Source organism: Prinia subflava, chromosome 18, assembly GCF_021018805.1.
Source record: "Prinia subflava isolate CZ2003 ecotype Zambia chromosome 18, Cam_Psub_1.2, whole genome shotgun sequence".
NCBI classification, from domain to species: Eukaryota; Metazoa; Chordata; class Aves; order Passeriformes; family Cisticolidae; genus Prinia; species Prinia subflava.
Window position 1 is genome coordinate 2,004,614 of NC_086264.1, and position 17,955 is coordinate 2,022,568.

General features: G+C 50.6%; 2 protein-coding genes across 3 annotated transcripts; both read left to right on the forward strand.

Moving 5' to 3' along the window:
* The first annotated feature begins 1,293 nt into the window (after positions 1-1,293).
* On the forward strand, positions 1,294-9,867 carry CDKL2 (cyclin dependent kinase like 2). 2 transcript variants are annotated; one of them, XM_063415077.1, is made up of 13 exons: positions 1,294-1,565; positions 3,604-3,798; positions 4,057-4,235; positions 4,393-4,505; positions 4,692-4,831; positions 5,114-5,202; positions 5,686-5,812; positions 6,429-6,700; positions 6,873-6,963; positions 7,722-7,833; positions 7,942-8,048; positions 8,335-8,426; positions 8,873-9,867. In XM_063415077.1, the coding sequence occupies exons 1-12, from the start codon at positions 1,398-1,400 to the stop codon at positions 8,392-8,394; spliced, it is 1,653 nt and encodes a 550-aa protein (XP_063271147.1). In that variant the 5' UTR covers positions 1,294-1,397; the 3' UTR covers positions 8,395-8,426; positions 8,873-9,867. The 2 variants fall into 2 exon arrangements, with proteins under 2 accessions (XP_063271147.1, XP_063271148.1); XM_063415078.1 differs by lacking the exon at positions 8,335-8,426.
* Positions 9,868-10,877: 1,010 nt separating this feature from the next.
* On the forward strand, positions 10,878-14,988 carry RCHY1 (ring finger and CHY zinc finger domain containing 1). The gene is made up of 8 exons (XM_063415202.1): positions 10,878-11,171; positions 11,255-11,374; positions 12,121-12,315; positions 12,569-12,613; positions 12,716-12,774; positions 13,073-13,099; positions 13,391-13,511; positions 13,723-14,988. Exons 1-8 carry the CDS (start codon positions 10,893-10,895, stop codon positions 13,849-13,851), a joined length of 975 nt encoding a protein of 324 aa, XP_063271272.1. The 5' UTR covers positions 10,878-10,892; the 3' UTR covers positions 13,852-14,988.
* Positions 14,989-17,955: the final 2,967 nt, after the last annotated feature.

Consider the following 17,955-nt stretch of genomic DNA (forward strand, 5'->3'; position numbering starts at 1 on the left):
GAGGATTTTTCCCTAATCTTCAATTGAATATGCAATCTACTCTCTTTCAGTTTGAATCTATTCCCCTTTGTCCATGGTAGGTTAACGGTGTCATTACAAATACATGGTTTGTGCCTTTCTTTTAACAGATGCAAAAGTATCTCAGCAGTGGAAGAGTTAATAGATTCCAAGTCAGCTCTCCATTAGCAGCACAGGACAGATGCCAGGACCCAGAGGAGCTACTTGCTACAATAGTGATGGGCAGTAGAAGGTAGGAGGAATATAATGAATCACTGCCAACCACGCTCCGATGTTTTTCTTTCCCTGGAAATGTGAGGTCAGCCTGGAAAGATGCATTACTGTGATTGCATGTAGGGAGAGAGAATGAGGGTGAGGGAGACGTGAAAGCAACCAGGAATTAATTACAGAAGGTGATGCATATCGATGTGACTCAGGAGGAATACAGTGAAGGTTCCAGAATGTATTAATGGGATATATAATTCCTCGTTACACTGTTTTCCAGAAAATCGACATTTTGGCAAGGTATACACTGCTCCCTTCCCAAAGAGGAATGTTACAGCATTCCAGCCTGACAGGTGTTCACAAATTTCTTCAGAGAAATCTAACACCTTTTTTTTTTTTCCACAGTACCCTCAGCTGTGAAATAGAGGCCACCAAAGTGAGGCGGGGATATTGGGAATATCCACGCGGAATGCTTTTGTTTCTGCAGCGTGTTCCTGGTGGTTTTGCTACACCTGCCCTGCCGAGCCACTCCTGCCCAGACCGTGAGCAGTGGGTGTCAGCAGAAGACTATCGTGGGTTGCTGCATCTGCCGCTAGATGGGAAGAACGAGAGGATGCTGGATTAGAGTGCATTGGCTGAAGTCTCCATCAGCAAACCCACACTGACGCTTCTGCTCTCCTTCCTCTCCAAGGGAGCAGGTTCATGCACGGTGTTAAGTTGCAAATAACGTGTGCAGACACTGCCAAGTTTGTAAGATAAACTGCACAGTAAGGCCACTGGCACAGACATCTAAACCCAAATTATTCCCGATTTTTTCACGGTTTATCCATCAGCAGCCTCCGCACACGGAACAGTCATTACATGGATTCAGGCTGGGGTTTTAACATGTCGCTCAGCCCACCGCACTAGAGACAAGGTTGCTTAGCACGCTTTAGGTGCCCTAGCGGCTTTAAGAAAGCGGCCTTTATAACATTTTACTCTTAAAATATGTTATAAGGCCTCCTTACTCTTCCTGAGCCGCGCGAGCTTCCACGCGCCTTTCGCGACAGGCGGGGCGCGGCGGCGCTTTCCGGCGCCGTTGCCGCGGTAACGGCGCGTTGGGTCGGGAGCGGCCGCCGTGCGCGGTGCGTCCATCGCGGTGCTGTCCCTGCCGCGGGCCGGGCCCTGCCGCGCCCATGGACAGGTACCAGGTGCTGGGGCTGGTGGGGGAAGGCAGCTACGGGGTGGTGACCAAGTGCAGGAACAGGGAGAGCGGGCAGATCGTGGCCGTCAAGAAGTTCACGGAGAGCGAAGACGATGCGGCGGTGAGGAAAATCGCCCTGAGGGAAATCAAACTGCTCAAGGTGAGGCCGGCGGGACCCCTTGTTTTAGCAGTTCTGTGCTTAAACGGAGGAGGGTTTGTGTTTGAATGCTCGTCATCAGGCCAGGCTGCGGTCAGCCTTTGCAAAGGGTCACCCACAGAGTCCGGGCCAGGAGAGGCTCGCTCGGGCCCCGTTCGGATTTCCAAGCCGTGCTAGATCTACTGAACCTCTTGTGCTGCAGCCTTGCAGAGCTGCGTTTGCCTTTGCCCGAGTGCTGTGCTGGGTGAATCCCGGACTGGCAGAGTCTGGCGTTCCGCAGGGAATGCCCGCGGTCCCTGTTCTCCCCTGGTGGCAGCTGTCCCCTGTCCTCTGTCCCGAGCGCTGTCCTTTGCTGCTGTGAACTGGCAGAGCATGGAAGGAACGCTGACCTCCTAAACCCTGCGGGCGGACGGTGACCTGGGGCTGTGACACTGAACGGGCTGGCGGCTGCCGCTGTCACCCGAGACGGGAAAATGCTTCTAGGGAGGTTTTCCTTTCTTTTCTTTTATTCGTGGCATCTTCCTGGCGGGCGGGAGGCTGCAGGAGGACTCCCGTGAGATGCCATGCTTGCCCCGTGTGTAGCCCCCAGGTGGGAGGCAGCCGGCACTGTGCCCTTTGCTCTTTGGTGTGGGATTTGCCTGGTGTCAGTATTGTGGTGGAATGGGAAAGGACAAGGGGGGATGGATTCAACCAGAAAGAGAGTAGGTCTTGATTAGATATTGAGAAAAAAATATTCCCCATGAGGGTGGTGAGGCACTGGCACAGGTTGTCCAGAGAAGCTTTCCGTGTCCCACAGGAATGCTTGTCCCATGTGCAGTGCTTGTCCCTGTGCATGGCCACGTGTGGGAGTTTTAAACATTGGGACACAGATGATGTGTTTGGTGAAAATAAGAAGGAAAATCTAATTACACTCGGAGAGCATCCAGGCTGCTCCTGTGATGTGGTGTTCCAGAGGTGGGAATACTGGCAAACCTTGTCCTGTTCCCTTGTCTGCCACCAGTGTGTGTTCCTAAATCTGCCAGCTTACAGTTCCTGTGCACTGAAGGGAGAAAAAAGTGATATTTGCCATTCCTGCAAGAGCTACAGAATTAGAGCTAATAGGAATGTATGTGCTGGAGCTTGAGACACAGCCAGCAGCTCCAAGTGTTATCCCTTCAAACCCTTTGAAAGTGGATGTGCGTGAGCCTGGACTGTACCTGCTCCATTGGCCAGGCTCACCGGGTTACTGAGTTACTGAGCACCACCCAGGTGTGTTGGGAGTTAACTGGTTTTCCTGGGAGAATGGAATCTTAGCAGGGGGAACATTTGCATATACAGCTCAGGAAGGATGGCCTCTCACAGGAGAAATAAATACTTGGAGGTTTAGTCTCTTGGTAGTTCCTTCCCTTGATCCCTGTGAATCTTTGGGGGTTTTTTGTTTTTTTTTTTCTCGAGTTTGGGCAGAAATTTAATTGTGCCTGAAAACAGCAAAACCTCTTCAGGTCTCCTGTGTGGGGAATAAATCATTCTTGGGAAAAGAGCTTTTTATCTTCTTGATTATCCCTTCAAAATTCTTCTCTTGTCAGACCTTCTAAGAAATCTGTGCAGACACAGATGCAGGTTGGCTGGCACTGCCTCTGCACTGGCAGAGCTTCCCCTACAATTCCCTGTGCTCTGCAGTCCTTTTGCACCTTCCTGGGTCACACCCCTGGGCTCTGGTGCTGCCTCCAGGCAGCCTGCGGTGATGTTTCCCTGCCAGGCTCCAGCTAATAAATAACTGTGCTCTGTAGCATGGCCTTTTCTGTTGGTGTGTGGTAAATGTGTAGCAAATTGGAGGTGGATTCTTGTCTGCTGGGAAAGCCATGACAAAATAACTAGAAAACACTGATTTTTCTTCCTTTTTTTATTCAAGTTGCATTTTTTGGTACTGTCATAGCTAGGCTGCAGTTAAAAAAATTAACCTGCAAAATTTTTTTTTAAAAAATTCCTTTTGTAGTTTGCCCTAAGTAAATGTTCCCTGTTTCGTGTTTTCCCTCACTGCACATTCCCTGTTTTGTGACAGCAACTCAGGCACGAGAATCTGGTGAACCTGCTGGATGTGTGTAAAAGGAAGAAGCGGTGGTACCTGGTGTTTGAGTTTGTGGATCACACGCTGCTCGATGACCTCGAGGCCTCTCCCAGTGGACTGGACTACGACACCGTTCGGAAATACTTGTTTCAGATTATGAGAGGAATTGCCTTTTGTCACAGCCATAATGTAAGTATGTGCAGCTAAAAATCAATGGATACATATTAGAATAGAAGCATATATTTTTGTATTTATATATATTTGAACTTAGAGAAATAGAGCTTTGTCTAAAAAGGAGAAGAGATACATAAGTGTGTCTGAAATCAGAGGTTCTGTGTTTGCCTGTAATTTTCTGTTTGAATATGAGAAAGCTACACATTTTGCTGAGCCTGTCAGTTTGCTAGGTACAAACGGGGAACTTGCCCTGACTTGCTTTTCTCTGTGCAGATAATCCATCGGGATATTAAGCCAGAAAACATACTGGTTTCCCAGTCAGGAGTTGTGAAACTCTGCGACTTCGGATTTGCGCGGCCCTTGGCGGCCTCTGGGGAAGCGTACACGGACTACGTGGCCACGCGCTGGTACAGAGCCCCGGAGCTGCTGGTGGGGGATAGCAAATACGGCCGGTGAGTGTGGCCTGCCAGGCGGGCAGGGGCTGCAGGCACCATGGAGGGCTGCAGGCACCATGGAGGGGCTGCAGGCACCATGGAGGGGCTGCTCCACCTGCTGGCTCAGCCTCTGCAGCGCTGGAGCTGTGTTGAGCTGGGCTGGTTTTTCTCCCAGGCCTGTGGACGTGTGGGCTGTTGGCTCCCTGATAACAGAAATGCTGACAGGAGAGCCCCTTTTCCCCGGAGACTCAGAGATCGACCAGCTCTTCCAAATCACCAAGTGCCTGGGTAAGAAGAGCCCCTCGGGCTCCTCGTGCGTGCTCAGGAATGAAGGGCTCAGATTTGTTCTGATGGCTGGGAAGATAACAACCCAGACTGTAGCCCTTACTGCAGTGCTGATCCAGCATTTCAGCCTCTCAAATGTTTCATTCTCCTGTATTTTTCAACGTGGTTGCTTTGTTTGCATGATTCCAGGTAACTTAATTCCAAGACAACAGGAGTTATTCTATAAGAACCCCCTCTTTGCTGGCCTGAAGCTGCCCGACGTGGCGGAGCTCGAATCCCTGGAGAAACGCTATCCCAAGCTCCCCCCTGCCGCGCTGGACTTAGCCAAGGTAACTGACTGATTGTCTCTGTGAATGTTTCTCTGTTCCCCTGTCCTCAGCTGAGTGCAGGGCTGTTGCAGTGCCTCTCTCCCAGCTCCCCATGCACTGGGCAGCTGCTTGGGCTGGTGGCTGGGTGAGGGATGTGGGACACCAGAGCTCCAGTCCAGGGCGATGAGGCACTCAGGGCTAAAGGAGTCACTGCATATCCTGCAGGGATCTTTCACTCAGACACGCCAAAGCCTCTGTTTAATTCCTGTGGGTTTACCTCCTCCCTTTCACACTGTTTGACAGGAGTGCTTGCAGATTGACCCAGACAAGAGACCATCCTGCACCGAACTCCTGCAGGGCGATTTCTTCAACAAGGATGGCTTCGCTGAAAGGTAAAAGCTCCTTCCCTGCTCACTGCAGGCTCGGGTTAGAAAGCAGTGAAGCAGTTGTGCTTGAAGACTGCACACCGGGTTTGCAGAGCTGACAGCTGCATGTCTCAGTTTGTTTTGGCTTGACTTTCTTGGAAACAGGAGAACAGTTGGAAGGGAATATGCGGTGGCACATTTACCTGGTTGTGACATTAATTCATCAGTGGCACACCGTATTGGGTAGTACAGGCTTACACTGTATTCACTCTCTGCATCTGCACCAAACTGGGATGCAAACATCTTTATTGCTGTATTGTGAAAAACGTGTGCTGAAGGTCTTATTTAGTTTAATGTATACATTACATTTGGCTTCTCATTAGTTAAAGGGCACAGTTTGTTTGAGAACTTAAAAGGCTATCGGAGCCTGGGCTTAACAACTGATGATGATATTAAGACAAACAGAAGCCCTTTTATTGTTTTTTTCCTTTCTCCTTATATGGAATGTAGATTTACTCAGGAGCTTAAACAAAAGATCCAGAAAGATGCCAGAGCCCATCAGTTCCAGAAAAAACCTAAAATCTATAAAAGGGACAAAGATGATGTTTTAGAAGAAAGAAAAACAATCGGCGTCCAGGTTGGTCCATCTGTGTTTTCTAAACACTTTTTTTTTTTTCCTCATGTTTTAAAATCATTGTTTGTAACATAGGTGCAGCAGTTTAAATTCCTAGGAAATAGCTCAGGCATGTGCAGGTGGCTCTTTGGCCAGTGTCTTGCAGGTAAACCACACAGTGGTGCAGTTCCTGGCAATACAGAGCTGGAGGGGGAATTACTTGGGAAGCATCAGTCATGCTTCATGCTGCTCTTAACCTGTTTTAAAGCCCTGTTTATTAAAAATTAACAAAAATTTTCAACTGGATACCAAAGACGGTTCAGAGTGATTTTGAGGTGACACTGAGATGATTTTTTATTTAATTTCTTCAGAAGAGACACAGGATACAGCTGTTTTTCCTCCACCATTTCTGATTCAGTCTCAAGTGACTTATTTACAGAGAGTGCTGGAAGCCTGACAAGTTTTTTCCTGTTTGATGGAAAGCAGAGATTTTCTAACAAAACCAATTCCATCTCCATTAGATTCTTGCAGAATCATGCACATGTAGGCTTCTGACATGTTTTTTTTTCGTGCATGCACTGCTGTAAACTGCTTTTCTGACATGACTGTAAGGAAAGATAATGTTTATCTTCCCAAACAGGATTTCATCATGGGCCCAAGGAACAAAGATGGAAAGCTGATAAAGACCAAGCCCTGTAAAGCTGATGCAGAGAAAGCAGATCAATCCTCCAAGCTGGGCTTCGTCTATGACAGCGCAATCAACCCATTTAAGTTCAGCCCTCAGACCAACCTGAAAGGTTCCAGCAGCAGCTTGGACTACACCAAGAACCTGGGCACATTTATCCCTCCCATCAACCACAACTTCTCTCCTAGATTTGGGATGGGTTCTGGGCCTGGGAACCTTAATTACAGGTATGGGAGCAGAGCTGGGAAAGCTTGTATCCATCCTTCTGGGATGTCCTGGGAGGTGCAGGGTGACGGTGTGGGAACATGAGACATGGGGTTTGGGATACCTTGCATTTATTGCTTTATATCTGCTGTGTTACCCCAGCTAATACCAACTTTGGGGCATTTTTGATTTCAGACTTAATGAAAAGAGTAGAAAATACTTGAACCCGTTGCTAAAGGCACAGAAGCCTTCTCCATTAGGCCGTTGCAGTGTCAGATTGACACCGGTGAGTCATCAGTCTGTCTGTCCCCTTGGCCAAGCAAAAATAAATTCAATTGTGTGTTGTATTCTTAAGAACCCCATCTGATCTATCATTCACCATAACTAGAAATATTGGTTTGGTTACCCCTTCTTTCCTGCAGATTTTTTGTTCATTATCCCTTGCTAATAGTTCTCCTGTAAAATACACTTTATGTCAGAAAACAATTTTAAATGAGAGGAGCAGGATATCCAGCACAGGATATCTGTGAGATTTGGAATATATCCATGGTCTCCTGCCTGGCCAGGAAAGATAGACCATATGTGCTGTGCTACTGAAGCAGAACTAAGGGTGTGGATTTAATGTGGCCAGGGCCTTTCTTAGTCATGTCATAAATGCATGAAGAATTGATAAGGAAAACAAGTGAAATGGAAAGTTTTCCTCTGCTTTCACTACCTATGCATGATTATTACCGTGCCAGCCAGGAGCATTTGCCTTTTTGCAGATAACTAATCCCAGCCATTCTCCAACTGCTGTATTTTATCTCTCCGGAAGCAGCCTCGCTTAGATGATTGTTTTTACTTTGCCGTTGCTTTTCCATTGCTTATGTATAAATAGCACTTGAGCAGGTTGAATTCCTTCACGCACATCAGAATCTTTTGTCTCACTCTTGTACAAATTCCAGCTATGTCAGAACATTGCTGTGTTACTGCTGTTTCTAAGCTTGAAAATAGCTTTATTTTTTTCTGTTTTTCATGAGCTGTTCCTTATGCCCTTGATCACAGGTTACTAGTGAAAAACCCATCCCTCAGGCATGTAAGAAAAAATGGGAACTCCCCAAGACAGAAGTGCGTTTGCCAGAACTAAATCATCTCCCCGAACTGAGAGGAGCAGAAGGTAGGAACTTTGAGGTCCTCCAAATAAAACCTGGGTACCAAGCAAGTGTCAGGAAGCAGTGTCAGCTCTCAGTCCCTTAACATAGCATGCCTTGGTTGTGTTCTGCAGCTCGGCATCACAGATTTCTGAAAAAGGAAAACACAACATTTACAGAGTCCCGAGTCCCCTCCCTCGCTGCTATCGACCTTCTTAACTCAAGTCTGGCTTCACAGCAGGTATCAAGGCAATAAAGTAATTTGTGCTGCTCTGTATTTGTTTGGTTTGTGACTTTCTCAGCAGCATGGCCCACAGAATTCCAGTGCGACTCCTAAAGGAGCAGAATTTTCCTTGGGATCGTAAGTCTTACACTGGGGGAGCATTTTGGAAGCCTGATTTGACCAAAGATTTGTTTTAAGTTAGGTGCTGGCATTGCATATGTCTTTAGAAGGCTGCTTCTGATTGTTGTCTTTGTTTCTGCTACACTTGGAAATTGATCCTGTGTCTTTCTTTCCCAATTTACAGCTGTCAGGGACCTTGATGCCGGATGCATCAGAGGCCAGCTTCCCCAGGGTCGAGCACTAGCCCTGGGGAGATGTCACACCTGCCTGTAAAAGGTGGGCTCTCATTTCTGCTGTGTGGCTTCCAAATGGATGGTTTTATGAACACTTACCTAGGGATGGGAAGGGCTATAGGAAAATTCTTTTATACTTCACATTCTTGGTCAGGACATGTAGCTATAACAGACTGCTGAGGGCAGTAGACAGCCTGCTGTGCCCAGTAAATAATTTTCCTGAGCTGAGGTGCTGGGCACAGCTCACGAACTTGAGGGGGTTGAGCAAGCTGGTAGAACAACAGGAAAAGGGAAGGCTGGCTGCCTGCATGGGAGGAGGGGAAATACAACTCAAATTTTCTGATCTGTGAAACACAGAGGTGTAAGCGCACAGCTTCAGCAAGGTAAGCATGTGTAACAAATCAAAATAAAGGAAGTCTTTCACCAGGGAGCACCTGTGTGTTTTGTTAGTCTGTGCAGAGTCATTCTCCTTTTCTCCTCTTGATGCAGGTGACTGAACAGTGGGAACAATCCATCTGAGTTTCCAGGGGCTAAAGCTGCCAGGTCTCTGCAGGGGAGAGGAGGATCCCTTACTCCTGTTGGTGCAGCAGGCTGCCACGGAAGTGGCTCGAGTCCAGGCTGAGGACAGAGTTTGCACGGCCATTGCTGCTGGATTTCTTGCATGGAAAAGCCCCTGGAATGTTGACTTTCTGGCTTAGGGCCAGGTCTTGTCTGAGAAGGGTGGTGGTCACTGGTGTGTGACAAGGGCAGGCGCTGCTTTGGAGGACTCAGAAGGAAGCTGGGCTTTCTTTTGTCCGGCTGCTGCCCGCATGAGGGGTTTCTTTTTCAATGAATGGTGACGAAAGCAGCTGCCATAATTCTCATGTTTTGGTGGGCTGCCTGATCTGGATTGAAAAGCACCTTTGCCTTGACAGTGAAGAAAACGTTTGTGCAAGAAACGCAATATTTAAATGTGCAAATCCGCAGCTATTCCTTTGAAACCCTTGCTAATGCACTTGTCACTTTGTTTTAGGTTCCTTTCCCCTTCACATTTCTGTCCCCGTGTTTGGGCAGCTTTCTTTGGGGTGTTTACCTGGGAATGTTGTCTGGCTGTTGATGGTGAAGGAGGGAATATCCCTGTGGAATACTGAGCTGTGACGCAGGTGACACGTGGAATATCTCAGTAACTCAAGTCATCATTCCTTTAGGTCCCTTAGGAGAATGGGACAATACAACTCGAGTGTCTGGAAACAATTTGTGCCTATTTGCCCTTAGTTTGTCTGTGGTCAGTTTTGGGCTGTCCCTGTGTTTCTCACAGCTGTTTTCCATCACCTGTCACAACTCACATGGTGTCATTACTTTGGAACTTATTTTTCCACAAAACACACCCTTTCCCATTGATGGATGATGACAGAATATGGTCTGAACTCATTGTATTTAAAGATTTGTCTCTATGCTGTGTCTTGACATGTTCATTTCATTTGTAAATAAAAAGATCTTCTGATTCCAGGCTTCACTGTCCCCATAGTGGGTGCTCCACTTGGCCACAGCATTTAATCAGATAGCCATGGGCAAGTGCGGGGGGAAAAGAGTGGAAGAAGAGTGGAGGGGTTTGGGTGTGTGGGGGAGAGAAAGAAAGGTTTAAGGGGAAGGTTCTGCATGGGGAAGAGTGTGGCCAGCAGGTCCAGGGTGGTGATCCTCTACTTGGCCCTAGTGAGGCCACATCTGGAGTGTTCAGTTCTGGGCTCCACAGGTCAAGAAAGAGGAGCTACTGGAGTGGGTCCAGCAGAGATCAAAGATGATGAGGGGTCTGGATCATCTCTCTCAGGAGGGGAGACGCTGGGAGCCGGGCCTGCTCAGTCTAGAGAATGGAAGACAGCAGGAATCTCATCAATCCATGCAAGTATCTCCAAGGTGGGTGTCAAGAGGATCCCACCAGGTGCCTGAGAGTTATGTCCAAGCACTCCTTGAGCTCTGTCAAGATTGGTGCTGTGACCACTGTCCTGGGGAGCCTCTTCAGTGCCTGACCACCCTCTGGGTGAAGAACTTCTGATATCCAACGTAACCGTCCCTGGCACAGCTCCTGCTGTTCCCTCGGGCGCTGTCACTGTCACCAGAGAGCTGAGATCGCTTCTGCCCCACCACTTGCCCTCGGGAGGAAGTTGTGTGCAGTGGTGAGGTCTCGCCTCTGTTTCCTCCAGAACTTCTTTCCATGGGAGTGGCAGAGCACTGGCACGGGCTCCCCCAGGCACTGGTCACAGCAGCAACCCTGGCAGAGCTCAAGGGTCATTTGGACAAGGTTCTCAGGCACCTGGTGAGGTGTCCTCCAGGGCCAGGAGTTGGGCTGGATGATCCTTCGTGGGTCCCTTCCAACTCGATACATTGTGTGATTCTGTGATTTGTCCTGGAGTCTCCCTCTCTGGAGACATTCCCAGCCCGCCTGGACGCGGCCCTGGATCACCTGCTCGGGGTGACCCTGCCTTGACAGGGATGATCTCCTGAGCTCCCATCCCACTCGAGCCACGCTTCAATGAGAAGGGGAACACGAAGGTTCAAGGCGGGGGGAGCAGAGGAAGCGGTTTTGAAAGCTCCAAATCCTCCGGAACCGGCTGTGAGGAAGCGGAAGGGGGGGGAGCGAAGCCCGGCGGCGGCCATGGCCACTGCGGGGGCATCGGAGGGACGCGAGCCGGGATCCGAGCCGGGATCCGAGCCGGGATCCGAGCCGGGATCCAAGCAGGAATCCGAGCCGGGATGCGAGCCGGGATCCGAGCCGGGATGCGAGCACTACCGGCGGGGCTGCCGGCTGCGGGTGGGTGAGCGGGGGCGGCCGTGCCGTGGCGGGGCTGGCCGGCGGTCCGCGCCCCGATCCATGCCGTGTCCTGCCGTTCCCAGGCTCCGTGCTGCGGGAAGCTGTACCCGTGCCGGCTGTGCCACGACGGCGCCGAGGAGCACCAGCTGGACCGGTTCCGGGTGTCCGAGGTGCAGTGCACCCGCTGCCGCCTCCTGCAGAAGGTGGGTCCGGGCCGCGCAGGGCGCAGGAGGGCGCAGGGCGGGAGGGACCGCGCTGGGTCACCCGTCCCGCCCTGCTCCGGCCGGACTGCCGGGGTTAGGGCTGGATGTTGTGTCAGGGGAGGTTTGGGCGGGATAGTAGGAAAAGGTTCTTCACCGGGAGGGTGGCGAGGCACTGGAATGGGCTCCCCGGGGAAATGGTCACGGCCGCGGGCCTGGCAGAGGGCAAGAGGCATTTGGACAGTGCCCTCAGGCACCCGGGGGGATGCTTGGAGCTGTGCGGGGCTGAGCGCTGGACGTGAGGAACCTTTTCCAGCTCAGGATGTTCTGTGATCACAGAGCATCTGGCACAGGCTTGTGTCCAAGTGGTTCTGGAATATCTCCAGTGAGGGAGACTCCACGGCCTCTCTGGACAGCCGGTTCCAGAGCACAGGAAGGAAGCTTTTCCTCCTGTTCAGGTGGAGCTGCCTGTGTATCAGCTTCTGCCTTTGCCTTTTGGACTTTCTGGGCACCACGGAACAGAGGCTGATTCCATCCTCTTGGCACCTTCCTCATCCCTCCAGACATGGATCAGATCCCCTCAGCCATCCCTTATCAAGGCTGACCAGGCCTGGCTCGCTCAGCCTGTCCCATAAGAGATGCCCCAGTGTGTTGATCACTCCCTAGCTCCAGGCCGTGCTCCAGGAGCTCCGTGCCCCTCTCGGAGCCTGGAACTGGATGCAGCACTCAGGATGTTGCTGTGCCCCCAGGCCCAGCAGCGCTGCGAGGGCTGTGGCAGCCTCTTTGGGGAGTACTACTGCGACATCTGCCACCTGTTTGACCGTGACAAGAAGCAGTACCACTGTGAGCAGTGCGGCATCTGCAGGATTGGCCCCAAGGAGGATTTCTTCCACTGCTCCAAGTGTAATTTGTGCCTGAGCCTGAGCCTCCAAGGAAAGCACAAGGTGAGGACACAGCTCACCTCCATACCTTAGAAAGTAACACCTTGAACATGAAGCTGGGTGCGCCTCAGCCCTATCTGAGGCCACAGGGACAGGGAGACCCGTGGGATCTCCTTCTCTAAGTTCACTTAAGACCAACACAGATGCCTCTAATTGCAGACATAAGAAATTTTAAGTAGTGGAACTTTACAGTGTAGAAGAACACAGAAAACTATTCAGCAGAATAACTTTTTCTTCTCTTTTTCCATTTGCAAAGTGTATTGAAAATGTCTCCAGGCAGGACTGTCCAATATGTTTGGAGGTGAGCATCTTCTTTTCATCTCCTGGATAAGTGTGTGGTCCTATTTTTGACTGCATCTGACTTAATTTCCTTGTCTTTTGTCTTATATTTGCCTCCAAACAGGATATTCACACATCTCGTGTTGGAGCCCATGTTCTGCCCTGTGGTCACCTTCTTCACAGGTAAAGCAGACACCTGAGAAAGGGAAATACCTGCTGTGTTGTGTTGGGTGTTCAGCAGCGTTCGGTCTGTAGCTTAAGCTGGTTTCTGAGGGACCTGCCTTGTGGGGACAGTCTGTCTCACCAGGAAATATTTTCTTTAGGGGGGTTGTCTTCCTTCTCAATCAGTTTTGACAGTGTGAAGCTCTTTCTGTCACCTAGGAATGTTTTTAATTTCTGCCTTGGGGATACTTTTGTGCAGTGTGTGTGTTAGCTATGTCAGTAATTCTGTTCTTCTTACTGTCCTGTGTTTCCTTTTCAGAACATGTTACGACGAAATGCTGAAGGAGTAAGTATTTCCAAACTTCTTTCCTCTTGATATTATCCTAGTCCAAACATACTGCTTCAAGAGGTTAAATTCATGATGCCAATGTACCAACTAACTTCAAGACAGCTCCTGAAGGGATAAAGAGGTAACTTAAAGGGATAAAGGGCATTTAATTTCCAATTCTGTTTGCAAGAACTTGCTGTTTCATGGTGTTTGTTTGCCTGGTACACTACAAAACCTGTCCTTACGAGTGGGCTTGTTTCATGGGCTCACTTCATCTTCTGATTTAGGCATTTCCCCTCTTTCTGCCAGAGGCTACAGGTGTCCTCTGTGCATGCACTCGGCGCTGGACATGACCAGGTACTGGCGCCAGCTGGACAACGAGGTGGCGCAGACCCCCATGCCCACGGAGTACCAGAACATGATGGTGGAGGTGAGAGCTCAGCCTTGCACCCTGCCCCGTGTTCCTGGAGCTGTGTCTCGGAGTTCCTGGCGGTAGAGGGCACCAGGGCCGTGTGCTGGAGCAGAAGCCAGGCCAGGGGGTGGGGAATGACGAGGGAAAGTCACGTGTAGGCTTAGGGCGTCCCTGTTTATATGCACACACTGCCGGTGCTGCAGCCTCTCCCCGTTCCCTGTGCCTGCAGATCCTTTGCAACGACTGCAGCGCCCGCTCCACGGTGCAGTTCCACCTCCTGGGCATGAAGTGCCAGAGCTGCGAGTCCTACAACACGGCGCAGGACGGGCGCTGCCGCCTGTCCCTGGAGGAGCAGTGACCGGGAGCGCCGTGCTCCGCAGGGACTGTGCTACCAGCAAAGCAGCTCTTGGCAGTAGAAATCCCACTTTCCCAAGTTCAAGGAGTCCTGGCTGCGTCAGGGAGGAGGCAGATGAGAAGAGCAGCACGAGGAGCTGTGACGAGCAGCTGATGCAGCAGCAGGAGGAGTTTGGGGCAGCTGAAGGGGAGGTGCAGCTCTCGGGGCTGCAGCTCCCGGGAAGAGGGGTGGCTTTGAGAGGCCTCTCTGGCTGCACTGCCATCCTCAGGGTTGTGTGTGAGGACGTGGTGTTCCCTGGGGATGGGGAGTGTGCCGGGGCCCGGCACAGCAGCAGCAGCAGCGTCCTTGGTTTCCTTCACACACTCACCTGCGTGTACTGAACGCCCTCCAGACAAGGGAATCGCCCTGCTGCTGGATGAACAGATGGAGAATCCAGGTGCAAAGCCCCCCTTTTTCCCCTGGACACCCCTCCTGACTCGCTGCCGTCCCTTCACTCGCGTTCCTCTGCCAGCCACAGTCGCTTTTTTCCCCATTCCTCCCTCGTTTTGCTCTGTTCACTGGCAAAGGCCAGGGTGGTGTAGGGTTCTAGGTATGTGCGTAGCTCAGTTTTGCTGGTTAGGTACCTAAAGTGAAGCACATGCCTCACATCAGGCTGAGCCTGAGGTGTTCACTGAAATAGCAGCAGTCCAGTGGTGCAGGGACCAATTTTCTGTGGTTTTGGCATTTGTTAATGGTAGAACTTTGCTGGGGGGAGGGAATGGGGGGCAAAGGACTGCCTTTTAAAAGAAATAAAAACTCCAACCCCACCCCTGTTCGTGTAACATCCTGCCTGAGGTGTTCTGCAGTCTTAAAAATTGCAGAAAGTTCTTGATTTCTGTGCATTTCACATGCAGGTATTTTACAGTAATTAGATAAAAAGAGTCAGTTACTCTTCAGGTTACAACTACTCATTTTTAACTTGTTCTGTTGTAAAATGAGTTCTTAATCCAACAGTGCCCCTCTCTGTATGGGATATTTAGGATTTGGATGATAGCTATTGTAGCATGCCTTGACTGGGATATCTTTTTCTGGAGCACTTTTCTCACTGCTATAAATAAATGTAAAATACGGTCTCCGTTAAAATAAACAAATGACACTGTGGGTGATGTGCTCTTCTTTCACACACGTACTCCCTGGAAATTCCCAGCTGAGTTTAAACCATGATTCAGTGCTGAAAAATGGTTGGATGTGGGGAGGTGTGAGGCCTGAGACACTGTTAGGAAATAAGTGCTTTATTTTTTACAAGCTCCTGTGTTTCCATATTTTTGTTTTGTGGTACAAGCAAGACTCCGTGCTGCTTTGGTTGGCACCTGGTGACTCCACCTCCTTCCCTGGATGGAGACCTGCTCCCAGGTAAGCCTGGAAGTGCCACTGGAGCTCCCATCAGCCTGCAGGAGTTGTCATCCCAGGAAACCCTGGCCAAGTAGCCTTGGAGTGTGTTGCTAATGGTAAAACCAAGCAGGTTCACTTTTAAGTGGGAAGCTTAATTTCATTCCAGTTATTAATTGGAAGTATTTTTGTTTGGGTTCCAACCACAAGAGAAGACACAAAGAAAACCCTTGGCTGACCTGAGCTTCGGAAGAGCAGTTCCTGCTGAACTTTGGTATTGGGAAGGAAAATGATTCATGGTGTGGGACCCAGGTGATTTTGACCTTTTGCCCTCCTATTTTGGTGTTTGTCTTTGTAAAGTGCACGAGGGGATGTGAATGCTGAGGGAATGCTGAACTACTGCTTGGTGTGTTTATGTTGGCACCGAGCCCTTAACTCCCTTTGCCAGGGGATAAATCGCACAGCAGGAAAAGGAATGGCATTTTCAGGGGATAAAGGACAATGGGGGGGATAAAGACGGGCAAGGAGCTGCTGCATGGCGTGGGAGGTGCTGCACGGAGCTGTGCTGCCCTGCCCATGGAGATGCAGCTGGTGGGAGGGGAAGGATGCTCAGCTCAGGGCATGGAGATGATCCTGGGCTGGAAGCAGCAGCTGCCTCGGGCAGAGCTTGCCTGCATCCCTGCCACCCACAATCCTGCCCTGCTCACCCGTCTTGGCCAGGATCAGGAGCAGATGGGATTTCTGCTGCTTTGTGGGGAAAATGTGCAGGCACAGGGCCTGCACAAGGTCATGGAGCTGTGAATAACGCCGGGTGCTGCCACGGCATGTGGAACATGGGAGAGGGACTCGGGAGGCAGCAGGGGAACAATGCAGGACTGGGGGCTCGCCTGGGCCCTCCGTCCCATGGGAAGGTGCAGGACAATGGCTTGGGAGCTGTGGGGAACATGGATCCCCAGTTTTGGGCTGGTTTGATGCCTCTGGCGTGGTTTTGGCTTGCCCCAGTAACGTCATTTGGGGTGGAAGTGGGGGTGTCCTGTGCTAAACCTCCGGATCAGCCGCCCCCTCCTGTGGCTCTCCCAGGGCTGGGGCTGATGTCTCGCCCCTGCCTGGCTGCAGAGAAACCATCTGGTTTTGAATTTCCAGCTGGAAGGAACGCAGGGAGGGAGAGGCTCCTCGTGCTGTGCTATTTATACCTCAGAGGGGCAGCCGAGCATCTGTCCCTGCAGACCCACGCTCAGCCCAGGGGTGTGCCAGGCCCTCCGTGCTGCAAACGGGGCGGTTTCCTTGGATTTGCTCCTTCGGGGTCCAGCTGGAGCTGGGTTCTGACCCCTGAACCGGTTCCTGTGCCCCAGAAGCAGCCAGGAGGCTGCAACCAGGAGCTGCTCACTCAAGTAACTCCACCAGGAGTCTGCAGAGGAGATGACGCTTGGAAACAAGGATGATATATGAGAATATTCACAAATGAGCCAAACAAGAGCATAATTAGGGGGGCCAGAGGGAGTCTGGAAGCGGTGAGAGAGCAGCCGGCGCTCTGGGGAGCCCTGGAGCGGGGGCGCGGGTCGGGAATGGCATCCACACGGAGCTGGGGCAGCTCTGCTATTCCTGTGTAAATAAAGGATCTCTGAGATGAAACGGAGCCCAAGGGGGGAGGTGAGGGAGCTGGGAGGAGCTGGAATTGAGCCAAAATAGGGGGAGCCTTTGGGAAAATGGGGATTTGCTGGTTTTGCAGATAAAACAGGCTGACAGCAGGGTTAACCCCATTGTTTTTTTAAGAGAAGGAGAAAAGCCTTTTTAGGGCGTGTCCTGGATGCTTTTTCCCCTTTTCCCCTGCCATACTTGTGTGGGAGAGAAACCCCTCCATAATCCAGAGTGTCTGATTGCAGGTGGGAATGTGAGAGGGGTGTTTGAAGCCATTGCCCAGAACACAGGCAGCCGCCCTCTGAGGGCATTACCCCCCAAACTAAAGTGCTTTTTGCATTAGCAAACCCCTCTGTTATTCCCTGTGCCTTTGCTCATGCTGGCAAACAGTCCTGCAGGTGGAAACACATAATCCATGTCCCAGGACAGCTGCACTGGGAATAAAGGCCCTGGGGATGGTATCTGATCCCAAAGAAGTGAGGGAACTCTATTCACCCTGGGATATCCCCAAAAATATGTACAGCTTCTTCTTTGCATTGTAGGCAAAAGTGAGCAATCCATTTTGAGGATCCAGGCACAGGGCTGAGCAGGAAAACTGACACCCCATTTCTGTCCTCCATGAAAAATGAATTTATTCCCTTTAGGTTGTATACTTTTAAGTGAAGGTGATGGCTTTTCCTCTCCCTTTATTCCCTTAGTTTAGCAGCAGCAGCACAACTCCCAATTTATTTCCAGAGAAGAGGGTGGTGGTTTTTTTAACTCAGTTTGTGGTTTTTCTTAGCCAAGGTAGCCTAATTTGCTGCTTCTTGGGTGCCAAAAAGGCAAAAAGGAATTTTGCTCATCCTAAGCACCTTCAGAGCCTGTGCTGCCTTGTGTATGCTCCCAGACCCAACTGTTGTCCAGGCTGGCTGTGGCTGGGAGATGCCACAATCATTCACAGGTTTATTTTCTTGTTTTCACCAAGTTTGAATTAAAAAGAGGAACACACAGCAGAGTTGAAAGGATGGACCCCTGAACAGGCTGAGAAAGGCTCAGGAGGAAAAGGAAAAGGCACAATAATTGCACTTCCTTTTGGGAAGCAGAGCTGCCCTCATTTCTCCT

Excerpts from the sequence above, each read along its gene's own strand:
- RCHY1 (XM_063415202.1), top strand. The coding sequence starts at position 10,893 with ATGAGAAGGGGAACACGAAGGTTCAAGGCGGGGGGAGCAGAGGAAGCG. Across the intron at positions 11,375-12,120 it reads GCTGCCGCCTCCTGCAGAAG|GCCCAGCAGCGCTGCGAGGG; the intron begins GTGGGTCCGGGC and ends CTGTGCCCCCAG. Across the intron at positions 12,316-12,568 it reads GCCTCCAAGGAAAGCACAAG|TGTATTGAAAATGTCTCCAG; the intron begins GTGAGGACACAG and ends CCATTTGCAAAG.
- CDKL2 (XM_063415077.1), top strand. The coding sequence starts at position 1,398 with ATGGACAGGTACCAGGTGCTGGGGCTGGTGGGGGAAGGCAGCTACGGG. Across the intron at positions 1,566-3,603 it reads GGGAAATCAAACTGCTCAAG|CAACTCAGGCACGAGAATCT; the intron begins GTGAGGCCGGCG and ends GTTTTGTGACAG. Across the intron at positions 4,236-4,392 it reads GGGGATAGCAAATACGGCCG|GCCTGTGGACGTGTGGGCTG; the intron begins GTGAGTGTGGCC and ends TTTTTCTCCCAG.